Here is a 22,403-nt window from a genome sequence, read left to right on the forward strand (position 1 = left end):
TAAACCTGTGTAATCTCTCAAGGGAAAAAGGAATCATTACACTTTAGACTGGAAGGGGTTTTGGGAATCTACTACTCCCACGCCCTGGCCGAAAGTATAAATTTGAGTAACATATATTCAATGGTCATAAAGTAGCTAGCATTTCCTTTTATTTTACTTTATGTTATTGTTGTTTTTTTGAGACAGGGTCTCACTGTGTTGCCCAGGCTGGAGTGCAGTGGTGTAATCACGGTTCACTGCAGCCTTGACTTCCCCAGGCTCAGGCAATCCTCCCACCACAGCCTCTGGAGTAGCTGGAACGACAGGCACGTGCCACCACACATGGCTAATCTTTCTATTTTTTGTAGAGATGAAGTTTCACCATGTTGGACTTGTTGATAAAATTCTTTATTTATCTCATTTATGGATCTCATCTCATATTGAACAGGGGTAGAAAGTAGAGGTGGCATGGAAAAAGAGGAAAAAACATGGTCCAATCCTTATTCTAATGTTTATTTGTGGTGGGTAGTTAACTTTTTGGAGGCCTAATTGCTTCAACTATTAAAAGGGAACTTGTTCAATTCTCTGAAAAGTGGCCTCTTCCTCAGAGACTTGCACAATAAGCTACCTTCTGTTTCTAGGTCGTGGTGTCTCACACTTCCTAAGAGTTCTAGCTCGAAGAAGGGTGATCGAACAGTAATATGCTTTCTCACTGACTACAGCAGGAGGGCTGATATGGCTTACTTAATTGACTAATCTGGGCCCCCAGGTCCTTCTGTCCTTCACATTCCAGGTAAGTGAGCAGCCTCATGAAACCAGATTGAAGATGATTACCAAATAAAGTGAAAATTCTTCAAGCTGGGCTCTCCAGTGAGAAATCAATCTCTGGATACTTTCTGGCTAGGTAAGAGGTACTTTGCATACTAAATGAAAATTGCTGGGGCTCGAGCCTGCTCCCACCCTGTGGAGTGTACTTTCATTTTCAATAAATCTCTGCTTTTGTTGCTTCATTCTTTGCTTAAAAAATAAAACAAAGGGCTGGGCGCGGTGGCTCACGCCTGTACTCCCAGCACTTTGGGAGGCCGAGGTGGGCGGATCACGAGGTCAGGAGATCGAGACCATCCTGGCTAACATGGTGAAACCCCGTCTCTACTAAAAATGCAAAAAATTAGCCAGGCGTGGTGGCAGGTGCCTGTAGTCCCAGCTACTTGGGAGGCTGAGGCAGGAGAATGGTGGGAACCCGGGAGGTGGAGCTTGCAGTGAGCTGAGATCGCGCCACTGCACTCCAGCCTGGGCGACTGAGCAAGACTCTGTCTCAAAAAAATAAATAAGTAAAAAATAAAACAAAATTGTGGGGGGCATTTTCACAAGAGAATCTCTGACCCTTGCCAATCCAGATTATTTTAATTTTTTACCAAAATGCCTATGAATCTCCCACGGTAGGAATTATTAAGGGGGTCTCTTACACAGCTCTTATAGTAGTTAGATATGGTCATATGTAGACAAATGAAGATATAAAAAATAATATTTTCATAAGTGATTAGCATATCTTACCTTTGATGAGGTACAAGAATATTATTGATTCCTCCGAGTTTAACATTTATCTTTAGGCACAAGTTTGAGAGAGTTTGAGGAGATGTTTTTATTACATTCTTGACTTGAACACATTGTGTGGCCATACCCAAAAGTGTGTCTCCTACACGTTTCACTTCCGCTACGGAACAGATGCAAAACCTCTAGTCAGAAAAAAAGACCTGAAAACAATTTTACATACTGAAAATAAAGCTACTATGTTTCCCCCTTAAAATACATCATTGTATTACAGGATACCAAAAATTATGCCAATACAGTACTAAGGTGATGCTGTTAAAATTGAAATTATACTGCTTTGAAGATTAGCTTAAGTATTTAGTGACAATTTTTCTAGTTGTTTTCTTCTTTGTATAAAAGGTATATTTTTATCATAGTATAACCGCAATAACTGAAAAGCATAAAATGAAACATGTACATATTCCCTTGTTATCATTTTATAGTACTCTCTTCCAATAATTTTCTCATTTATATCATTTTAATGTACTTGTAATCACAGAACACTTACAGCTTTCAATCCTATTCTCTCATCTTCAATTTAAAAATTCAGAGGTATTATAGCACAAAGAATAAAAGTCCCCTGTTCCTTTCCCCTCTCTGCCATTATAACCATCATAAATATTTCGGTGTGTGTAACCTTTTTTTTTTCTTTTTTTTGGAGAGGATCTCATCACTCTGTCACCCAGGCTGGAGTGCAGTGGCACGATCACGGATCACTGCAGTCTCAATCACTTGAGCTAAAGCGATCCTCTTGCCTCAGCCTCTCGAGTGGCTGGAACTACAGGCATGCACCACACCAAGCCTTTTTTTTTTTAAGTAGAGATGAGGTCTCACCATGTTGCCCAGGCTGGTCTCAAACTTCTGAGCTCAAGTGATCCTCCTGCCCCAGCCTCCCAAAGTGTTGGGATTACAGGCAAGAGCCACTGCACCCAGCCATAACTTTTTTCTTTTGAGATGGAGTCTCATTCTGTCACCCAGGCTAGAGTGCAGTGGCGTGATCTCAGCTCACTGCAACCTCTGCCTCCCAGGTTCAAGCAATTCTCCTGCCTCAGCCTCCCGAGTAGCTGGGATTACCGGTGTGTGCCACCTCGCCCAGCTAATTTCTGTATTTTTATTTATTTTTTATTTTTTTTGAGACTGAGTTTCGCTCTTGTTGCCCAGGCCTGGAGTGCAATGGCGCAATCTCGGCTCACTGCAACCTTCACCTTCTGGGTTCAAGCGATTCTCCTGCCTCAGCCTCCTGAAGTAGCTGGGATCACAGGCATCTGCCACCATGCCCTAATTTTTTTTTTTTTTTGTATTTTTAGTAGAGATGGGGTTTTACCACATTGGCCAGGCTGGTCTTGAACTCCTGACCTCAGGTGATCCATCCGCCTCAGCCTCCCAAAGTGCTTAGACTACAGGCATGAGCCACTATGCCCAGACAATTTCTGTATTTTTAGTAGAGATGGGGTCTTGCCATGTTGGCCAGGCTGGTCTTGAACTCCTGACTTCAAGTGATCCACTCGCCTTGGCCTCCCAAAGTGCTGGGATTACAGGTGTGAGCCACCGCACCCAGCATAACTTTTTATATATAAAAAACAGAAAAATGGGTGCAATATCTCACACCTGTAATCCCAGCACTTTGGTAGGCTGAGGCGGGAGGATTGCTTGAGCCCAGGAGTTAGAGACCAGCTTAGGCAACAAATCAAGACCCCATCCCTACCAAATTTTTTTTAAAAATTAGCCAGGCATGATGGTATATGTTTTTAGTCCCAGCTACTCAGGAGGCTGAGGCAGGAGGATTGCATGGGCCCAGGAGATGGAGGCTGCAGCGAACTATGATCATATCATTGCACTCCGGACTGGGTGACAGAGTGAGACCTTGCCTTAAAAAAAAGGGCAAATGACAATACACATTTCTCTAAACAGAAAAATGACCCATAAGCGCATGAAAAGATGTCCAACATCTCTACAATCATTTAGGAAAATGCAAAATCAAAAACATGAGATACCACTTCACACTCATTAGGATGGCTACTATGAAAAAGCCAGAAAATAACAAACATTGGGGTGAGGATGTGGAGAAACTGGAACTCCTGTGCACTGTTGGTGGGCATGTAAAATGGTGCAGCCACTGTGGAAAACACTGCAGAGGTTCCTCAGAAATTAAAAATAGAATTACCATATGATGCAGCAATGCCCCTTATTAGGTGTATACCCAAAATAGCTGAAAACAGGGTTGTGAAGAGATATTTGTACACCTATGTTCACAGCAGCATTACACAATCGCTAAAGTGTAGAAGCAACCCAAGTGTCCATCAATAGATGAATAAACAAAATGTGGTATATACATATATATACACACACACACACACACACAATGGAATATTATTCAACCTGAAAAAGGAAGAACATTCTGACATATAGTACAACATGGATGAACCTTGAGGATATTATGCCAAAGGCCAAATATTATAGGATTCATGTACACAAGGAAACTAGAATAGTCAAATTCACAGAAGCGGAAAGTAGAACAGTGCTTTCTAGGGGTTACATGAGGTTTAATGGATACTAAAGTTATTGTTTAATGGATAAAGAGTTTCAGTTTGGGATGATGAAAAAAAAGTTCTGGAAATGGATGCTGATGATGGCTGTACAACATGTGAATATTCTCAATGTCAGAATGTAAGAATTCCAGAATGACTTAGCACTTGAAATTATGTGAGTGAATGATTTGCAAGTAAATATTAAATCATTATGTGACTCAAAAAAAAAAAAAATGAAGGAGAAATAGAGAGTTTCTCAAGCAAATAAAAACAAGGAATTTCTTGCTGGTAGAAATGCTTAGCAAGAAATATTAAAAGAATTTTCCAGAGAGAAGGAAAATGATACAGATCAGAAATCATAAATGAAGGAAAAGCAGGGTACAGTGTGGGTCATGCCTGGAGTCCCAGCTACTGAGGAGGTTGAGGTGGGAAGAGTACTTGAGCCCAGGAGTTTGGGGCTGCAGTGCGCTGTGGTCATGCCTGACAATAGCCACTGAACTCCAGCATGGGCAACATAGCAAGACCTGTCTCTAAAAAACAAAACAAAACAAAAGTAAGAAGGAAGTTTAAAGGTCAGCAAATAAATACAGGTAAAATAAAATCTTGTATTTTCATATTCTTAATTGAGCTAATAGATTATTATTTGTTCAAAATAGTAATAGCAACAGTGTATTGGGTAGTTATAGCTAATAGATAAGTGAAATAAATGACAGAAATATAAGGTACAGAAGGGAAAAATTGTGAGCATTCTGTTACAAGGTATCTCTACACTATCTAGGAAGTGGTATAATGTTACTCAAAAGTAGACTTAGATTAATTGTAAATATATATTAAAAAGTCTAGGGAAAACAACACAAAACATTTTAAAGGAAGTCTAATTGATAAGCTAAAAGAGAACGAAAAGTAGAATTATACAAAATGCTCAATTAAAACCAGGAGGGGCCAGGAGCAGTGGCGCACGCCTGTAATCCCAGCATTGGGAGGCTGAGGCGTGAGGATCACTTGAGGGCAGGAGTTTGAGACCAGCCCAGGCATGTTTACAGTTTTGATGAAAAGGGTAATATCAATTTATACTACCATCAGCAATGTATTAATATACTGCATACTCACAAGCGCTAGGTATTATAATATTTAAATATATTTGCTAATTTAGTAGCACATTTTTCCCTTTATTGATTGGTACTTTTTTTTTTTTTTTTTGAGAAAGCATCTTGCTCTTGCCCAGGCTGGAGTGCAGTGGCATGATTTTGGTTCACTGCAACCTCCACCTACTGGGCTCAAGCAATCTTCCTATCTCAGCCTCCCAAATGGCTAGGACCACAGATGTGTACTACCATGCCTGGCTAATTTTTCTATTTTTTTGCAGATATGAGGTTTTGCCATGTTGCCCAGGCTAGTCTCGAATTCCTGAACTCAAGCAATCTGCCTACCTCGGCTTCTCAAAATGCTGGGATTACAGGCACAAGCCACCACATCTAGTCTGAATTTTTCTTTAACTACTAATAAAAACAAATATTTTCTCATATATTTACTTGCTTTGTTTTTACTAAAAAATTTCAGTTTACATTCTTTTCTCATTAATCTAAAAAAAGAAGGTTTTTATTTAACTAATAATAAACTACTTGTTTATTTGCTACAAATTTTTTTCTATTTGCTACAAATATTTTCCACACTCTGTTGGTTTTCTTTCCATTTTAGTACATCTGTGACACGTAGGAAATTTAGGCTCACGCCTGTAATCCTAGCACTGTGGGAGGCCAAGGTGGGCAGATCACCTGAGGTCAGGAGTTTGAAACCACCCTGGCCAACATGGTGAAACCCTGTTTCTACTAAAAATATAAAAATCAACCAGGCATGGTGGCACAGGATGCCTATAGACCCAGCTACTAGGGAGGCTGAGGCAGAACAGCTTGAACCCAGGAGGTGGAGGTTGCAGTGAGCCGCGATCATGCCACTGCACTCCAGCCTGGGCAACAGAGCGAGACCCTGTCTCAAAAAATAAAAATAAAAATAAAATAAATAAATAAATAAAAAAGGCCAGGTGTGGTGGCTCATGCCTGTAATCCCAGCACTTTGGGAGGCTGAGGTGGGAGGATCATGAGGTCAGGAGATTGAGACTATCCTGGCTAACATGGTGAAACCCTGTCTTTCCTAAAAAATACAAAAAAATTAGCCAGGCATGGTGGCAGGTTCCTGTAGTCCCAGCTACTCGGGAGGCTGAGGCAGGAAAATGGCATGAACCCAGGAGGCGGAGCTTGCTGTGAGTTGAGATTGCACCACTGCACTCCAACCTGGGTGACAGAGCGAGACTCTGTCTCAAAAAAAAAAAAAGAAAGAAAAAAATTTTAGTGTTTACTCAATCAAATCTGACAATTTTCTTTTTCGATTTCTTCTATTATTTCTAAACTTACATGATTTTACCCCATTCAGTGGTTTGAAAATTATATTTTCTTTGTATTTTTCTATGATTCAATGATTTATATTTAGCTTATTAATCTCACAAAATTTCGTTTTTTTTTTTTTTGAGACGGAGTCTCGCTGTGTCACCCAGGCTGGAGTGCAGTGGCCGGATCTCAGCTCACTGCAAGCTCTGCCTCCCGGGTTTTTACGCCATTCTCCTGCCTCAGCCTCCCGAGTAGCCGGGACTACAGGCGCCCGCCACCTCGCCCGGCTAGTTTTTTGTATTTTTTTAGTAGAGACGGGGTTTCACTGTGTTAGCCAGGATGGTCTCGAACTCCTGACCTCGTGATCCGCCCGTCTCGGCCTCCCAAAGTGCTGGGATTACAGGCTTGAGCCACCGCGCCCGGCCAAAATTTCGTTTTTAATAAAAGTTAACATTTACTGTATACATGACAGGTGCTATTCTAGGCCCTTTGTATACCTAGACTCAGTTAATCCTTACAACTACCCTATATATGGATTAGGTATTATTAGTATCCCACAGTATGTGTGCTATATATAAAGGAAGTATAACTGATACACTAAAAGAGGAAAGAAAATAGAATCATATAAAATGCCCAATTAAAACCAGAAAGAGGCTGGGCACAGTGGCTCACATCTGTAATCCCTGCATTTTGCGAGGCCAAGGTTTAAGGATTGCTTGAGCCCAGGAGTTTGAGAACAATCCGAGAAACATAGTGAGATCCTGTCTCTACAAAAAAATTAAAAATTAGCCCAGTGTGGTGGCACATGCCTGTAGTTCCAGCTACTTGGGAGGACGAGGCAGGAGGATTGCTTGAGCCCAAGAGGTCAAGGCTGCAGTAAGCCATGATTGCACCACTGCACTCTAGCCTGAAAGACTGAGTGAGATCCTATCCCATACATACATACCACATACACACATAAATAGTATCCCAGTTCCAGAGATGAGGAAACTAAGGGCTAGTGTGATTAAGTAATTCAGCCAAATTACACAGGTAATAGAACCAGCAGTACCTGAATATTGAGAAACACAGTTTAATTTGATAGCCTGTGCTTTTAACCACTATATTATACTGATACTCAAATTATCTCAATGCCATTTTTACTCAATAATTCTTCCTTTAGCCATTGTTATGTGATGCCTCTTTTTACTATTGAAACTCTTTTTACAGTGTCTCATCTTGGACTATTTAGTTTTCTATATTAATTTGTCTTCAAGTAATAATACATGGTTTAAAATACTGTACCATAAAATATATTTTAATATTTGAAGGTTTTAGGATATGTTTTAGCATAATCCTAAAAGGATATCAAGTACTTGAGGAAAAATGCAGTCTTAAGATATCCTTACCATACACTGGTGTCTTCCCTGGCAGGATGACGATAATAAGCTGTAGGCCAGAATATGTGTTCTTGAGATGCCGGAACATGGGCTCTACGCTGTCTGCCCCCTGTGCATATTTGCAGAAGCATGGCTGGCCCTGGATGGGCATCCCTGCATCCTTAGAAATCTTACGCAGCTGGTCTGTGAAACCCCTAGAAGGAGAAACCACTAAATATAAAACCTTTGTCTAGTCATGAATTCCTACAAAGTAGTAATGGGAAGTTTGGGAAGGGAATGGAAGGATGAAGCAAAGATTTGTGTGCTCCATATATGAGAGGTCACCAGACTACTGACGTCAAAGGCAATGGTCGGTCAGTAATCCATTTTGCAAACTAAGAACATTCTATACAGTTACATGGCATCCTGCAGTTTACAAGGAGCATTACTAATAGTATACGCTGGTTAAGAGCTCAGCTCTAGAGTTAGTATGGAGAGTTCCATTCCCAGTTCTGCTATGTACTAGCTATAAAATTTTAGGCACTTACTTCAGTTTTCCTCATCTGTAAAAGGATTACTTCAATTACAGGGTTGGTGTGAAGATTAAATGAGATCATACATGTAAAGCACTTAGCACACCACCCAAGACCATGGTAAAAGCTTGATACATTTTTGGTATTGTATATTTTCTAATTTGATCTCACAAGATTCATAAGAAAGAGGCAGGGCAAGTATTATTCCTGTTTTACAGGTGAGAAAACAGTTTCATAGATATGACATATTTGGCCAAAGCTCAAATGATTATGGTAGAGCCAGAATTTCTATAGTATTACCTATCTCACACTAGGATAGCAGAAAAGATTATGCCCTCAGAGGACATTTTTAAAAATATAAAAACAAAATTTAAAAACAGATGAGGCCGGGTGCGGTGCCTCACACCTATAGTCCCAGCAATTTGGGAGGCCGAGGCAGGAGGATGACTTGAGGTCAGGAGTTTGAGACCAGCTTGGCCAACATGGTGAAAACCCACGTCTACTAAAAATACAAAACTAGTCTGGTGGTGTAGCAGGCACCTGTAGTCCCAGCTACTTGGGAGGCTGAGGCAGGACAATCACTTGAATCTGGGAAGTGGAGGTTGCAGTTAGCCAAGATTGTGCCACTGCATTCCAGCCTAGATGACAGAGCAAGACTCTGTCTCGAAACAAACAGATGAGGCAGGCAGCATTTTAATGTACTTTCATTTACACTGAAAACCCCCCAAAACCAATTTTTTTTTTTTGAGATGGGGTCTCACTGTGTTGCCCAGGCTGGAGTGCAGTGATACAATCACAACTCACTGCAGCCTCAACTTCCCAGGCTCAAAAGATCCTCCCACCTGAGCTTCCCAAGTAGCTGGGATTATAGGCATGTGCCACCACGCCTGGCTAATTTTTGTATTTTTAATAGAGATGGGGTTTCACCATGTTGGTCAGGCTGGTCTTGAACTCCTGACCTCAGGCAATCCACCCATCTTGGCCCCCCAAAGTGCTGGGGATTACAGGGATGAGCCCTTGCTCCTGGCCACCAATTTGATATTTATAGAAAATTTTGAATTCAGTATAAATAAGCAATAATGAGCAACAATTGCTTCACTTGTTTTTAAAACAACTGAGGTCCTAAGTCAAGAATCTGAGTGATCTTTGCTCAAAACACTGATTCCTTCAGGACAGAGATGGAGTTTGTAGAAATTCCCTTCTCTTATTCCTTATTGGTGCTTAATTAAAGAAGTACGAAATTGAGTATTTTCACTCAGCCTGAACAAGAGCCACAAACCCATGATTCTGAGACATCTATTCAAGCTGTGAATAACAAATATAAAGTGAAAAAAAAAAAAGTTCAAGTTTGAAAAACATTGGAATTTTTTTTTTTTTTTTTGCCTTTCAAGGTCAAATAATCATAGCATTGTAATAAGCCATCTTGTGACATTTCACTTGAAAGCAGGGGGATAAAAACTCTGGAGGAAAAAAATGTATTACGTGATCATTAAAGCATCCATTTAGAGATTTGGGATTAATAAAAAGGGATGAACAGAATTAAATAGAAAAAAATTTTATTTCTCACATTCTAATTTCTTCTTGCCATGAAGAAGGCAAGGCAAATTCTGAAATGGCCTGAGGTAAACTGGTCTCTGTATCACTCAAGAATGTTTCGTTATTGGCATACTTTATATAAGTAGAGGTTTAAATTAGACAAGGATCATTTCTTCAAGAAAATTAGATTCCAGAGGTGATACATTTATAAAATCATTATAATACAATTGTATTTTGCACAAAAACTGACAAACGGAGAGGATACTGACGGGTAGAGAGAGAAAGGAGGCATTCTCAGTAAAGGGCTGCATGAGTGGAAACAGGAAAAAAAGGCCAGGGAGATAGAAGGAATATAGTGCTTCAGTTTCTTTGTCCAGAATATGTGAAAATGGAGTAACGATAAAGGACTTAGGAGACTGGTGAAAGATATTAAATGTCATACTGATTTTACGCTTGAACCCAGGAGGTGGAGGTTGCAGTGAGCTGAGATCATGCCACTGCACTCCAGCCTGGGTGAGAGAGTGAGACTCTTGTCTCAATAAAATAAATAAATAAATGTCATACTGATTTTGAATGTTACTCTTAGTCAAAGAGAAGCCTAAATGTTTCAGAGTAGGTTTAGTCACAAGTGGAGTTGGTGTTCTTTCATGACAGCCAAATTTCTCAAACAAGGGTGACAGCAGAAGCCCTGAGACTGTGTGAGAATCCCAAAGGAGAGGAGATAGCTAATGAAAAGGAAAAGAAGTCAGAAAATGTAAACTAAAGAACCAGAAGGTAAGAGAGGAGGATGTCAAGAAGGTTGGCAGGGTGTGGTGGCTCACGCCTGTAATCCCAGCACTTTGGGAGGCCAAGGCAGGAGGACTGCTTGAGTCCAGGAGTTCGAGACCAGTCTAGGCAACATAGTGAGATCCTATGTATACAAAAAAACAAAATCAGCTGGGCATGGTGGCGTATGCCTGTCGTCCCAGATGCTTAGGAAGCTCAGGTGGGAGGATTGTTTGAGCCTGGGAAGTTAAGGCTGCAGTGAGTTGTGACTGTATCACTGCACTCCAGCCTGGGCAACAGAGTGAGACCCCATCTCAAAAAAAAAAAAAAGGGGGGGGGTGGGGTCAAATTTTGAGAAAAATAATGGCTAAGAAGAGACCATTGGAACTGATAAGCATAAAGATACAGGAAATCTTCCAGGAACCAGTTTTAGCAGAGCACTGATTCAAGGGAGGAGCGAGAATGGAGGTCTGGAAGCCTAAGAGATTAAGTTAGGTAATATGAAAATTGCTGATTAAAAAAAACTGAACAGCCGGGCGCGGTGGCTCACGCCTGTAATCCCAGCACTTTGGGAGGCCGAGGCGGGCAGATCACAAGGTCAGGAGATCGAGACCACGGTGAAACCCCGTCTCTACTAAAAATACAAAAAATTAGCCGGGCGCGGTTGTGGGCGCCTGTAGTCCCAGCTACTCGGGAGGCTGAGGCAGGAGAATGGCGTGAACCCGGGAGGCGGAGCTTGCAGTGAGCCGAGATCGCGCCACTGCACTCCAGCCTGGGAGACAGAGCGAGACTCCGTCTCAAAAAAAAAAAAAAAAAAAAAAAATTGAACAGAAGATTTTTGAGCACTTTGAAGCTGAAGGACAGAATCTGAAGAAGACAGAAAAAGTGGTGGAGATGAAAGCCACATCTTGGAAAGTAAGGAAACAGAAACAAGGAGTTTAACCACTCCTTCAAGATCCTCAACAGAAAAATAAGGATCTTAGTTAATCCTCACCTGGTAGGTAGTGTCACATTAAATTTCACCTAAAGCTGTCTCGTTACATTTTTAAAGTTTGGCCTAAAGATTTCTCTGTACATGGTGAATGGTCATCTGCATGTGTAAACAAGCTGTAACCTATTCTTGCACCAATTGCTGAGTTTTAGCCAATCAAAGGCAACCAACTGTTCAAATCATGTTCAAATAAGGCAAATATCAAGATGTAAGCAATCCAGCTGTTTCTGTACCTCACTTTCATTTTCTGTACATCACTTTCCTTTTTCTGTCCATAAGTCTTCAACCATATGGTGGTGCCAGAGTCTCTTTGAACCTATTCTGGTTCTAAGGGCTGCCGAATTTGTGAATCATTGTTTCCTCAATTAAACTCTGTTAAATTTAATTTGTCTAGTTTTTCTTTTAACAGATGGTATCAGAAGTGGGATCCGAAGTAGAGTTTCTAGCAATCCCCAGAAGCACTGAGTGACAATGCATGGTACCAGTCAGACTCACCGTGTCTATTCCTCTCTTGCAGCAACTGGGGATTGTGGGTAAGCACTCAGATTCTGAAGCTCCATCGATTTGTGTTTTGAGCTATCTGAATTTGTTTGAGCAAATTTTAAAATCTGAAATGGGTTCAGAAGTCATCACAGAAACTGGACCAGGTCCAGAATCAGACTGGATCTGATAATTAACTGACTTGGATTCAGTGAGAGGCCTTGGATGTTTAACTGAGTCAGGCAGAAACTGGCAGTTAATGGCAAATAAGAAGGTGTGAACTTTGGCTTTTGTAAATTCACAGAGATTTTTGTGCCCTATGTCTATGACTTTTGTTTCTTTCTTTCTCTCTCTTTTTTTTTTTTTTTTGAGATGGAGCCTTGCTGTTGTCGCCTGGGATGGAGTGCAATGGAGCGATCTCGGCTCACTGCAACCTCCACCTCCTGGGATCCAGCAATTCTCCTGCCTCTGACTCCCAAGTAGCTGAGATTACAGGCACCCGCCACCATGCCCAGCTAATTTTTGTATTTTTGGTAGAGATGGGGTTTCACCATGTTGGCCAGGCTGGTCTCGAACTCCTGACCTCAGGTGATCCACCCACCAAGATTCAAGGCAAAAAATGGGATCCTTAATTTTGGAAGAACTGAGTATTCTACCTTACAGCTATGCCTAGGCAACAGTCAAGAGAGATAATAAACAGGCTATTTTACACATAAAATTACATGAGAAACAGTGTCAAATAAGAAGTGATGTTTAAACTTCGAGTTATATTTTTATAAATATTAATATATATTCCAAAATTGTATACGATTATGAAAATTCTCATATATCTCAGTATATGTTATCAGACATAATTATGGTTATGTTAAATTATTATAGGCTACATAAACAACCAAATTTCCTTGTCAATTGTGTCTTTATGACCATTTAAAGTCATTTCCACAGTTAATTGCTTAATTCTAACGCAGTTTCCTTTTTTTTTTTTTTTTTGAGACGGAGTCTCACTCTGTCGCCCAGGCTGGAGTGCAGTGGCCGGATCTCAGCTCACTGCAAGCTCCGCCTCCCGGGTTCACACCATTCTCCTGCCTCAGCCTCCCGAGTAGCTGGGACTACAGGTGCCCGCCACCTCGCCCGGCTAGTTTTTTGTATCTTTAGTAGAGACGGGGTTTCACTGTGTTAGCCAGGATGGTCTCGATCTCCTGACCTCATGATCCACCCGTCTCGGCCTCCCAAAGTGCTAGGACTACAGGCTTGAGCCACCGCGCCCGGCCTCTAACGCAGTTTCTAATATTAGGCTGTTGCAAAAGTAATTGCGGTTTCTGCTATTCAAAGTAACGGCAGCTGGGCGCAGTGGCTCACACTTGTAATCCTAGCATTCTGGGAGGCCGAGGTGGGCAGACCATAAGGTCAGGAGTTTGAGACCAGCCTGGCCAACATGATGAAACCCTGGCTCGACCAAAACTACAAAAAGTTAGCCAGGCATGGTGGCTTACACCTGTAATACCAGCTACTCGAGAGGCTGAGGCAGGAGAATTGCTCGACCCTGGGAGGCAGAGGTTGTAGTGAGCCGAGTTTGCGCCACTGCATTCCAGCCTGGGCGACAGAATGAGACTCCATCTCAAAATAAATAAATAAATAAATAAATTAAATAAATAAATAAATAAATAAAATAATGGCAGGCTGGGTGCAGTGGTCCACCCCTGTAATCCCAGCACTTTGGGAGGCCAACATTGGTAGATCATTTGAGGTCAGGAGTTCAAGACTAGCCTGGCCAAGAAGATGAAACTCCATCTCTACTAAAAATACAAAAAAATTAGCCAGGCATGGTGGTGTGCGCCTGTAGTCTCAGCTACTCAGGAGTGTGAGGCAGGAGAATAGTTTGAACCAGGGAGGAGGAGGTTGCAGTGAGCTGAGATCGTGCCACTGCACTCTAGCCTGAGTGACAGAGTGAGACTCCGTCTCAATAAATAAATAAATAAATAAATAAATAAATAAATGTATGGCAGTTATTAAAAATAACTTCACAAGCAAGTAAAATCCTATTTTGTCTTCAAGGAGGTTCATGGAAAAGACGAAATGGACCTTGATAAGCACTCTTGAAGACAGGCTTCTGGTAACTTTAGGATCATATCATTTGAACTAAGAATTACCAGAACCATATTGAAGAGACTGAGTGATATATAAAGCTGCTAACCCAAGCAGCACAAGAATTAAATGAATACCAAGAAAATACTTGGCTAGATTTTCATGCTAACTCAGTCAGTACTGAAACTGTTAAGATACATAATTTGAATGAACTCCATGGTTCAGGTCAAATTACCTATGATAACCCATCTAATAAACAGTGCTGTGCACCTCCATTGGAGAAAGAAAATTGCTATGTAAGAGGATACAATTCGTGTTAAGCAATACAATTCCAGTGTTAAGCACGGACTCATGAAGAGACTGGATGGCTGCCTGCTCCTTCGTGAGTCCTTAAAACTTCCATTACTAGAAGCTGTATTCCATGATTCATCAAGGAAGAGATAAAATGTATATATTGGCTGGGCATGGTGGCTCACACTTGTTAATTCCAGCACTTTGGGAGGCCAAGGTGGGCTGATCACCTGAGGTCAGGAGTTTTAGACCACCTGGGCCCACACGGTGAAAGCCTGTCTCTACTTAAAAAATACAAAAAATTAGCTGGGCGTGGTGGCAGGTGCCTGTAATCCCAGCTACTTGGGAGGCTGAGGCACAAGAATTGCTTGAACCCGGGAGGCGGAGGTTGCAGTGAGCCGAGATCGCGCCACTGCACTCTAGCCTGGGTGAGAGAGTGAGACTATGTCTCAAAACAAACAAACAAACAAACAAAACCATACACACACACACACACACACACACACACACACACACATTGCTGTTGTGACTGTTCTAAATTGCTAAAATGGTTTATGACCAATGTATAGTTTGTTGAACCCATAATCTTGAGAAGACACCTAAACTTCAGGTACCTTTCTGATACATCTGAACATTTTACAGAGGGATTTCATTCAATTGTGATTTTCAGTGCATATTTTCTGGTTGTACAGAAGCTTTCTCATACAAGTGGGCTGATGCTATAATAGTAGCTAAAAGGTTATTAGGAAATGTGTTTCTCTCACAGGACATTGCTGAAGAAATCTCTAGTGATAGAGGTACTTGCCTCACTGGACTAGCTATAAAACAGTTAAATAAGGTATTACTTAATACAAGAGCATTAGGCAAAACTAACTGAATAATCTGGATTGCCTTGGTCAAAGATGTTTCAGATTGATGACGATCAGATCCACTTCCAGTGAAAAACAAAAGTTGACCCCTTATGAAATAGTCACTGGAAGGCTTATGCTCCTAATAATAGAACCTCCTGTATCTTCTGCTTCTAAACTTTAACATGACTAAATGCTGCAAGGCTTTAATGCATTATGCCAAAATGTACTTTCAGCAGGTAAAGAAAGCTTTTCACGGACCACTGACTGAGGACAAGCAAACCCTTCATGATCTAGAATTGAGAGGCTGGATCTTTTGGAAACACATCAGAGAAAGACTCCCCTTGTCACCCACACTGCAGCAAAACTTCAGGACCTTGAAGCTTGGGTTTGTAATCTCACAGCTTAGAAAGGCCCACCCAGACTCTTGGAACCATACACCCATGAGGGAGAACTTAAGGTAAAGCTAACGAGGGAAGTTTCTCCCGAGAAGCAGATGGCCTCCTAGATGTGGACAGATTTCCCAAGATCGTGCATCAAGACTTCTCTGCTATCATGAGGCTTTTAGTTCTCAATTTTTTCCAAGTTCATGCCTGTTATGAACAACTGAACTGAAAAAGGGGTCTCTTGTATATACTCATAGGGTATACTTTTATTTGTGAAGGATAATGCGGTGGCTCACGCCTGTAATCCCAGCACTTTGGGAAGCCAAGGCGGGTGGATCATGAGGTCAGGAGATCGAGCCCATCCTGGCCAAGGTGAAACCCCGTCTCTACTAAAATACAAAAAATTAGCCAGGCATGGTGGCACATGCCTGTAGTCCCAGCTACTCGAGAGGCTGAGGCAGGGGAATCACTTGAACCCGGGAGGTGGAGGATGCAGTGAGCCGAGATCATAGCCTGGCAACAGAGCAAGACTCAGTCTCAAAAAAAACCCTCACCCACAGAGAACTTCACGCCTTGATAGAGGGAAGATGAAGGGCCAATGTGGGTGAGAAATTTTAATGGTACCGTTGTTGCTTCATAATCAGTCAGAAACAGAGCACTGGCCAATTCCTCTTAAGCTAAATCATAGTTTAAAGAGAAAATTGTCAGTCATGTGTGGTGGCTCATGCCTGTAATCTCAGCAGTTTGGGACGCCAAGGCAGGCAGATCACGAGGTCAGGAGATGGAGACCATCCTGGCTAACGTTAGTGGTGAAACCCCACTCTACTAAAAATACGAAAATTTAGCCGGGTGTGGTGGTACATGCCTATGCTACTTGGGAGGCTGAGGCAGGAGAATCGAGTGATCCCGGGAAGCAGAGATTGCAGTGAGCCGAGATCAAGCCACTGCACTCCAGCCTGGGTGACCGAGCGAGACTCCATCTCCAAAAAAAAAAAAAAAAGAAAAAAGAAAAAAAAAAACAGAGAACATTGTCAATACAGGTTAAAGAGAATATTGCCAGGAGGCCTTCTCTCTTCTGGATGGGCATATTTGTTCATTTATTTTTCTATGGTGTGTCTTTTTCTTTTTGGAGACAGGGTCTGGCTCTGCTGCCCAGGCTGGGATGCAGTGGCATGATCTCGGCTCACTGCAACCTCTGCCTCCTGGGCTCAAGCAATCCTCCCACTTCAGCCTCCTGAATAGCTGGGACCACAGGCGTGCACCACTGTGCTCAGATGAGTTTTGAATTTTCAGTAGAGACAGGGTTTTGTCATGTTACCTAGGCTGGTCTTGAACTCCTGAGCTCAAGCAATCTGCCTACCTCAGTCTCCCAAAGTGATTACAGATTACAGGTGTCAGCTGCCGTGCCTGGCCTATGGTTTGGAGTTAACGAGGCAATGATTAGAAATTTATCCCTCTAAATTTTCCAGCCTATTAGAAATGTATAGGCTCTTTAGCAGATTCTACTACAAAGACTATGGTTACACAAAAGACTTTAAATTCTCTTGCTAAAGTTGTGCTAGATAATAGAACTGCTCTAGATTAGTTACTGGCTAAACAGAAATATCTGTGCAGTCGCTGATACTTCTTATTGAACATGGAGGAATACATTGGCTATTACAGAGATTCAGTTGTAGAGGATTAACAAATAGGCTGCTTGGTTGAAACAAGCAGACTCTTATTCTAGCTTATTCTTTGATCTATTTGATTTTAGGTGGCTTGGTTCATGGGGACCTTGGCTAAGGAGCATACTCCAAACTCTTGGGGTTATTCTGATAGTCATAAGAGTAGTCTCCCTGGGATACTATACTCTCTCAAAAGTTTTAAGTGTTTGCATATGGCCATCTGCAGAATGTCAAATGGTCTCTCTTGAATTGGAACAAAAACTCAAAGAAATGCGTGAGCATGAGGACGCCATACTTATGAATGACGTACTGAGACCAGAAACCCAAAATCTCAGTAACTGAGAGTGGTGCTAAGGTCCTAAGTTTTGGTCACACTCTTACCTAAGTGAGGACCTAACCAAAAGGGAGGAATTTTTAAACAAAATTATAGGAGGTCATTGTTTTGGACTAAGCTTATGCACAAGGCTCCAACAGACCACACCAAACCAAAATGGAGTCACTCATGCTAAATGTGAGACAATTACACTGAAACACTGAAGAAAGAAATAGATCCTAAAATAGACCAGGTTTTGTTTTTCTCCTGAAAACAGGAAATTTCAGCACAAGGAGGTCCCCTCTACTCTTACCCTTAGGAAAAAGTAACTTGAAGTCCTTGTTTCCATTTTACAAAACCCATTGTTCTGCTATTTCCCAGTGGGATTTGAGACCAAATAAGTAAATTTATGATGGTGACAGAGTGACATGAATGCCAATCCATTAAAAACACACACACACACACACACACACACACACACACAAATTTGGGGGGTAGATCAAAGGGGATAACTGTTAAGTTTTGCTTAAAGCTACCTCCTTACATCTTTTAAGTTCAGCCTAGAGGTTTCTCTGAACATAGTAAATTGTAACCTAGGCCAGGCGCAGTGGCTCACGCCTGTAATCCCAGCACTTTGGGAGGCCGAGGCAGGCAGATCACCTCAGGTCAGGAGTTTGAGACCAGCCTGGCCAACACAGTGAAACTCCATCTCTACTAAAAATACAAAAATTAGCTCGGCGTAGTAGTGCGGGCCTGTAGTCCCAGCTACTCCAGAGGCTGAGGCAGGAAAATTGCTTGAACCTGAGAGGTGGGGGTTGCAGTGAGCTGAGATCATGCCACTGCACTCCAGCCTAGGTGACAGAGCAAGACTCTGTCTCAAAACAAAAACAAAAAACTGTAACCTAACTGGATGGGTAAATAGGATATAAGCTACTTGTGTAGCAAACAATGAGTTTCAGCCAATCAATTACAGCTAACTGTTCAAACCATCTTCAAATAAGGCAAATGCCAAGCTGTAACCAATCCATCTGTTTCTGTACTTCATTTCCATATTCTGTATGCCACTTTCCTTTTTCTGTCCATAAATCTTCTTCAGCCATGTGGCTGCTGGAAGTCTCTCTGAACCTATTCTTGTTCCAGGAGCTGCCTGATTAGAAAAACATTCTTTGTTCAATTATAAACTCTGTTAAATTTAATTCGTCTGAAGTTTTTATTTTAACAGAAGATATGATTAGCTCTATTTTACAAAGGTGAACATTGAACAATAATGAGATTAATAAATTATCCACAGTAATAAATCCAGGTAGTGGCAAATCTGGGAAGTATACCTAAACTGTCATTGAAAGACAATGATGTTGCTACTAGCCTACAAAAAGCAGTTGTGATATTGTGAAATATACATTTGTTGGCCATTCCCATTTCCTAGCAGACAACTCCTAAAATCCTTAGAAACTCCTCAGTGTTATCTTTTTGTATGATACTGATTGACTAATGGCTGGTAGCCTTATAGGTAGCTTTAGGATGGGGTCTGGTCACCAGAAAGGCAAGGCAGGATTAGAGGGTTGGGACTTTCAGCCCCACACCCCCAACCTCCAAGGAGGTAAAAGGGGACAAGAGTTAAGTTGATAACTAATGGCTAACAGTTTAATCATTGAGGCCTATGTAATGAAGCATTCATAAAAACCCAAAAGGACGGGGTTTGGAGAGCTTCTGGCCAGCTGAATGCACAAAGGTTCCTGGAGGGTGGTGTGCCCAGGGATGGCATGGAAGCTCCACTCTCCCTCCCCATACCTCGCCCTATGCATATCTTTACAGCATCCTTTGTAATATCTTTTATAATAAAACAGTAACATAAGTGTTTCCTTAGTTCTGTGAGCTGCTCTATCAGATGAATCTACTTTGAAGAGGGGGTCATGGGAACTCATGACCAGAAGCCTGGACTTGCTACTGGCATCTGAAGCAGAGTGCAGCCTTGTGGGACTGAACCTTGAATCTGTGGAATCTGATACTATCTCCAGGAAGACAGTGTAATGACTGAATTGGAGGACACCCAGCTGGTATCCACTGCAGAACTGATTGTTTGCTTGGTGTGTGGGGAAACCCTCCCCACATTTAGTCACAAGAGTCTTCTGTGTTGATTGTTGTGGTGTGACAGCGGAGATAAAACATGGTTTGAGCTTGCGTTTTGTCCATTCACAGTAGTCTATAAGGATGTCTAGTAGAATGAATCAAGGAATTTACTATGACTAACGAATTTTTCACCAAACTATTGAGAAGAAACTTTTTTTTTTTTTTTTTTTAAAGACGGAGTCTTGCTCTGTTGCCCAGGCTGGAGTGCAGTGGCACAATCTCGGCTCACGGCAAGCTCCACTTCCGGGGTTCACGCCATTCTCCTACCTCAGCCTCCCGAGTAGCTGGCACTACAGGTGCCCGCCACCACGCCCAGCTAATTTTTTGTATTTTTAGTAGAGATGGGCTTTCACCGTGTTAGCCAGAATGGTCTCAATCTCCTGACCTTGTGATCCACCTGCCTTGGCCTCCCAAAGTGCTGGGATTATAGGCGTGAGCCACCACGCCTGGCCAAGAAGAAACATTTTTAAAGGTTCAGTGACTAGGCTGGGCGCAGTAGCTCACGCCTGTAATCCCAGCACCTTGGGAAGCCAAGGCAGGCAGATCACCTGAGGTCAGGAGTTTGAGACCAGCCTGGCTAACAAGGTGAACCCCCATCTCTACTAAAAATACAAAATTAGCTGGGCATGGTGGCACACACCTGTAATCCCAGCTACTCGGGAGGCTGAGGCAGGAGAATCGCTTGAGCCTGGGAGGTAGAGGTTGCAGTGAGCTGGGATCGTGCCACTGCACTTCAGCCTGGGCAACAGAGTGAGACTTCGTCTCAAAAAAAAAAAAGTTTCAGTGATTACATATACTTCATATTAAGGCAAAATTTGTTAGAACATTAGATGAGTAATTTAAAGTCTAAACACAAAAAAGTCCCAAAGCCAAGGTAATGACATGCCTTACTTCAATATTTCTTCTCTGCACTGCCTCTGTGTGGCAAAACAAGCGATAGCCCACATTTTGATTTCAACTCCTGTGTGGAATTGCTTCCCTCGCATATCCCACACTCCGTGGCTTGGTGTTGCTACTGTCCGATTCTATGTGAGGAGAAAAAAATAACACGGTGAAAAAGAACAAAAATTTTCAATAAACAGAAAGTAAAAATTTCAAATCGCTGAACCGAAATATTTCTGATATGCCTTTCTCTCCATACTTACAGACTGTATGTGTATGATTAAAACATTAACAAGAGGCTTTACCCGTCCTCCATACTGGAGCATAGGTGCTGGAAGTACGCGTCCAGTTACATGAGCCATTTCATCCCGAACTTTAAATTGAAACTCCTGAACAAATGGATCCGTTTCATAATTTGCACTTCTTACCTAACAATAGAAAAAGTTTGTAGTTACTCTCAAAATTCCTCCAAATCCCCTACTTTACTGCATTAGAACCCTCTTTTTTTTCTTCACTGTGTAAATAATATGTTTTCCAACAGGTCTAACCAATGGTGCTCTAACTACAGAATAGCAAATCTTAACCTGGGGACCATGGGTCATGAATAGACTGTAGAAATTCTGTGACCTCCTGGTAATTTATACAAAATTTAAATGTATGCATTAGGTTGAATAATATATTTTGGCCTGGCATGGTAGTTCATGCCTGTGATCTCAGCATTTTTGGAGGCCAAGTTGGAGGACTGCTCGAGCCCAGAAGCTTGAAATCAGCCTGGGCAACATAGTGAGACCCTGTCTCTACAAAAAATTAAAAAATTAGGCTGGGCCTGGTGGCTCACATCTGTAATCCCAGCACTTTGGGAGGCTGAGGTGGGAGAATTGCTTGAGCTCAGGAGCTCAAGACCAACCTGGGCAACAAAGTAAGACCTCATCTCTACAAAAAATTAAAAAGAATTAGCCAGATGGGGTGCCACGTGCCTGTGGTCCCAGCTATTTGGGAGGCTGAGGTGAGAGAATTGCTTGAGCCTGGGAGCTCAAGGTTGCAGTGGGCTGTGATTGCACCACAGTACTCCAGCCTGGGGGTCACAGCAAGAATCCGTCTCAAAAGAAAAACAAAAAATCCATGAAAATGATAATAAAACTTTTTTTTTTTTTTTAAAGAGATGGAGTCTTGCTATATTATTCAGGCTGGCCTCGAACTCCTGGGCTCAAGCCATCTTCCTCTCTCAGCCTCCTAGATAGCTGGGAACTAGGCATGCACCACTATGTACTACCCAGCTGAAAACAGTAAGTTTGTATGATTGAACCTAATATGCTTTTGGATGGAGAAAGAAATATCTCACCTAAAAAGAGGTTAAGAACCTTTGACTATAGGAGATCTGGATACATTCTATTAAAATTTATTTTGTGTAGAGTTTGATAGGAAGTATTAAAAATCTTAAGGCTTTTTAAAATTATTTGATTTATAATTTATATATAATTACTTGACTATTTTCAGTGCCATAATACACAATTTATTTAATGGAATACACTTAAGACAGATAAGAAAGCCAGTAGGAGTCACAGGTTATAATTGTTATATATTCCCATACACATAACCAAAGAGAAGGAACTTAATGTAATTCAGTGTTGGATCTCACTGAAATTCATGCTTAAAGCAT

At 41.7% G+C, this 22,403-nt stretch overlaps 1 protein-coding gene across 14 annotated transcripts in view; it reads right to left on the reverse strand.

The window, feature by feature from the left end:
• LOC102144351 (argonaute RISC catalytic component 3) overlaps positions 1-22,403 on the reverse strand; it is a 141,780-nt gene that overhangs the window by 38,932 nt on the left and 80,445 nt on the right. For 11 of the 14 annotated variants that reach the window (XR_012422693.1, XM_045374678.2, XM_005543982.5 and 8 more), the window contains 4 exons: positions 21,049-21,171; positions 20,753-20,886; positions 7,870-8,054; positions 1,534-1,693 (listed from right to left, as the gene is read on the reverse strand). Coding sequence is in view for 11 of the 14 variants with exons in the window: in XM_045374678.2 (XP_045230613.1) it covers positions 1,534-1,693; positions 7,870-8,054; positions 20,753-20,886; positions 21,049-21,171 (602 nt within the window). In the remaining 3 variants the exon portion in view is untranslated. Of the gene's footprint in view, positions 1-1,533; positions 1,694-7,869; positions 8,055-18,922; positions 19,947-20,752; positions 20,887-21,048; positions 21,172-22,403 lie in introns of those variants that run through there. The other 3 variants (XR_012422695.1, XR_012422696.1, XM_074012384.1) reach the window with 2 other exon arrangements.

Source organism: Macaca fascicularis, chromosome 1, assembly GCF_037993035.2.
Source record: "Macaca fascicularis isolate 582-1 chromosome 1, T2T-MFA8v1.1".
In the NCBI taxonomy this organism is placed as follows: Eukaryota; Metazoa; Chordata; class Mammalia; order Primates; family Cercopithecidae; genus Macaca; species Macaca fascicularis.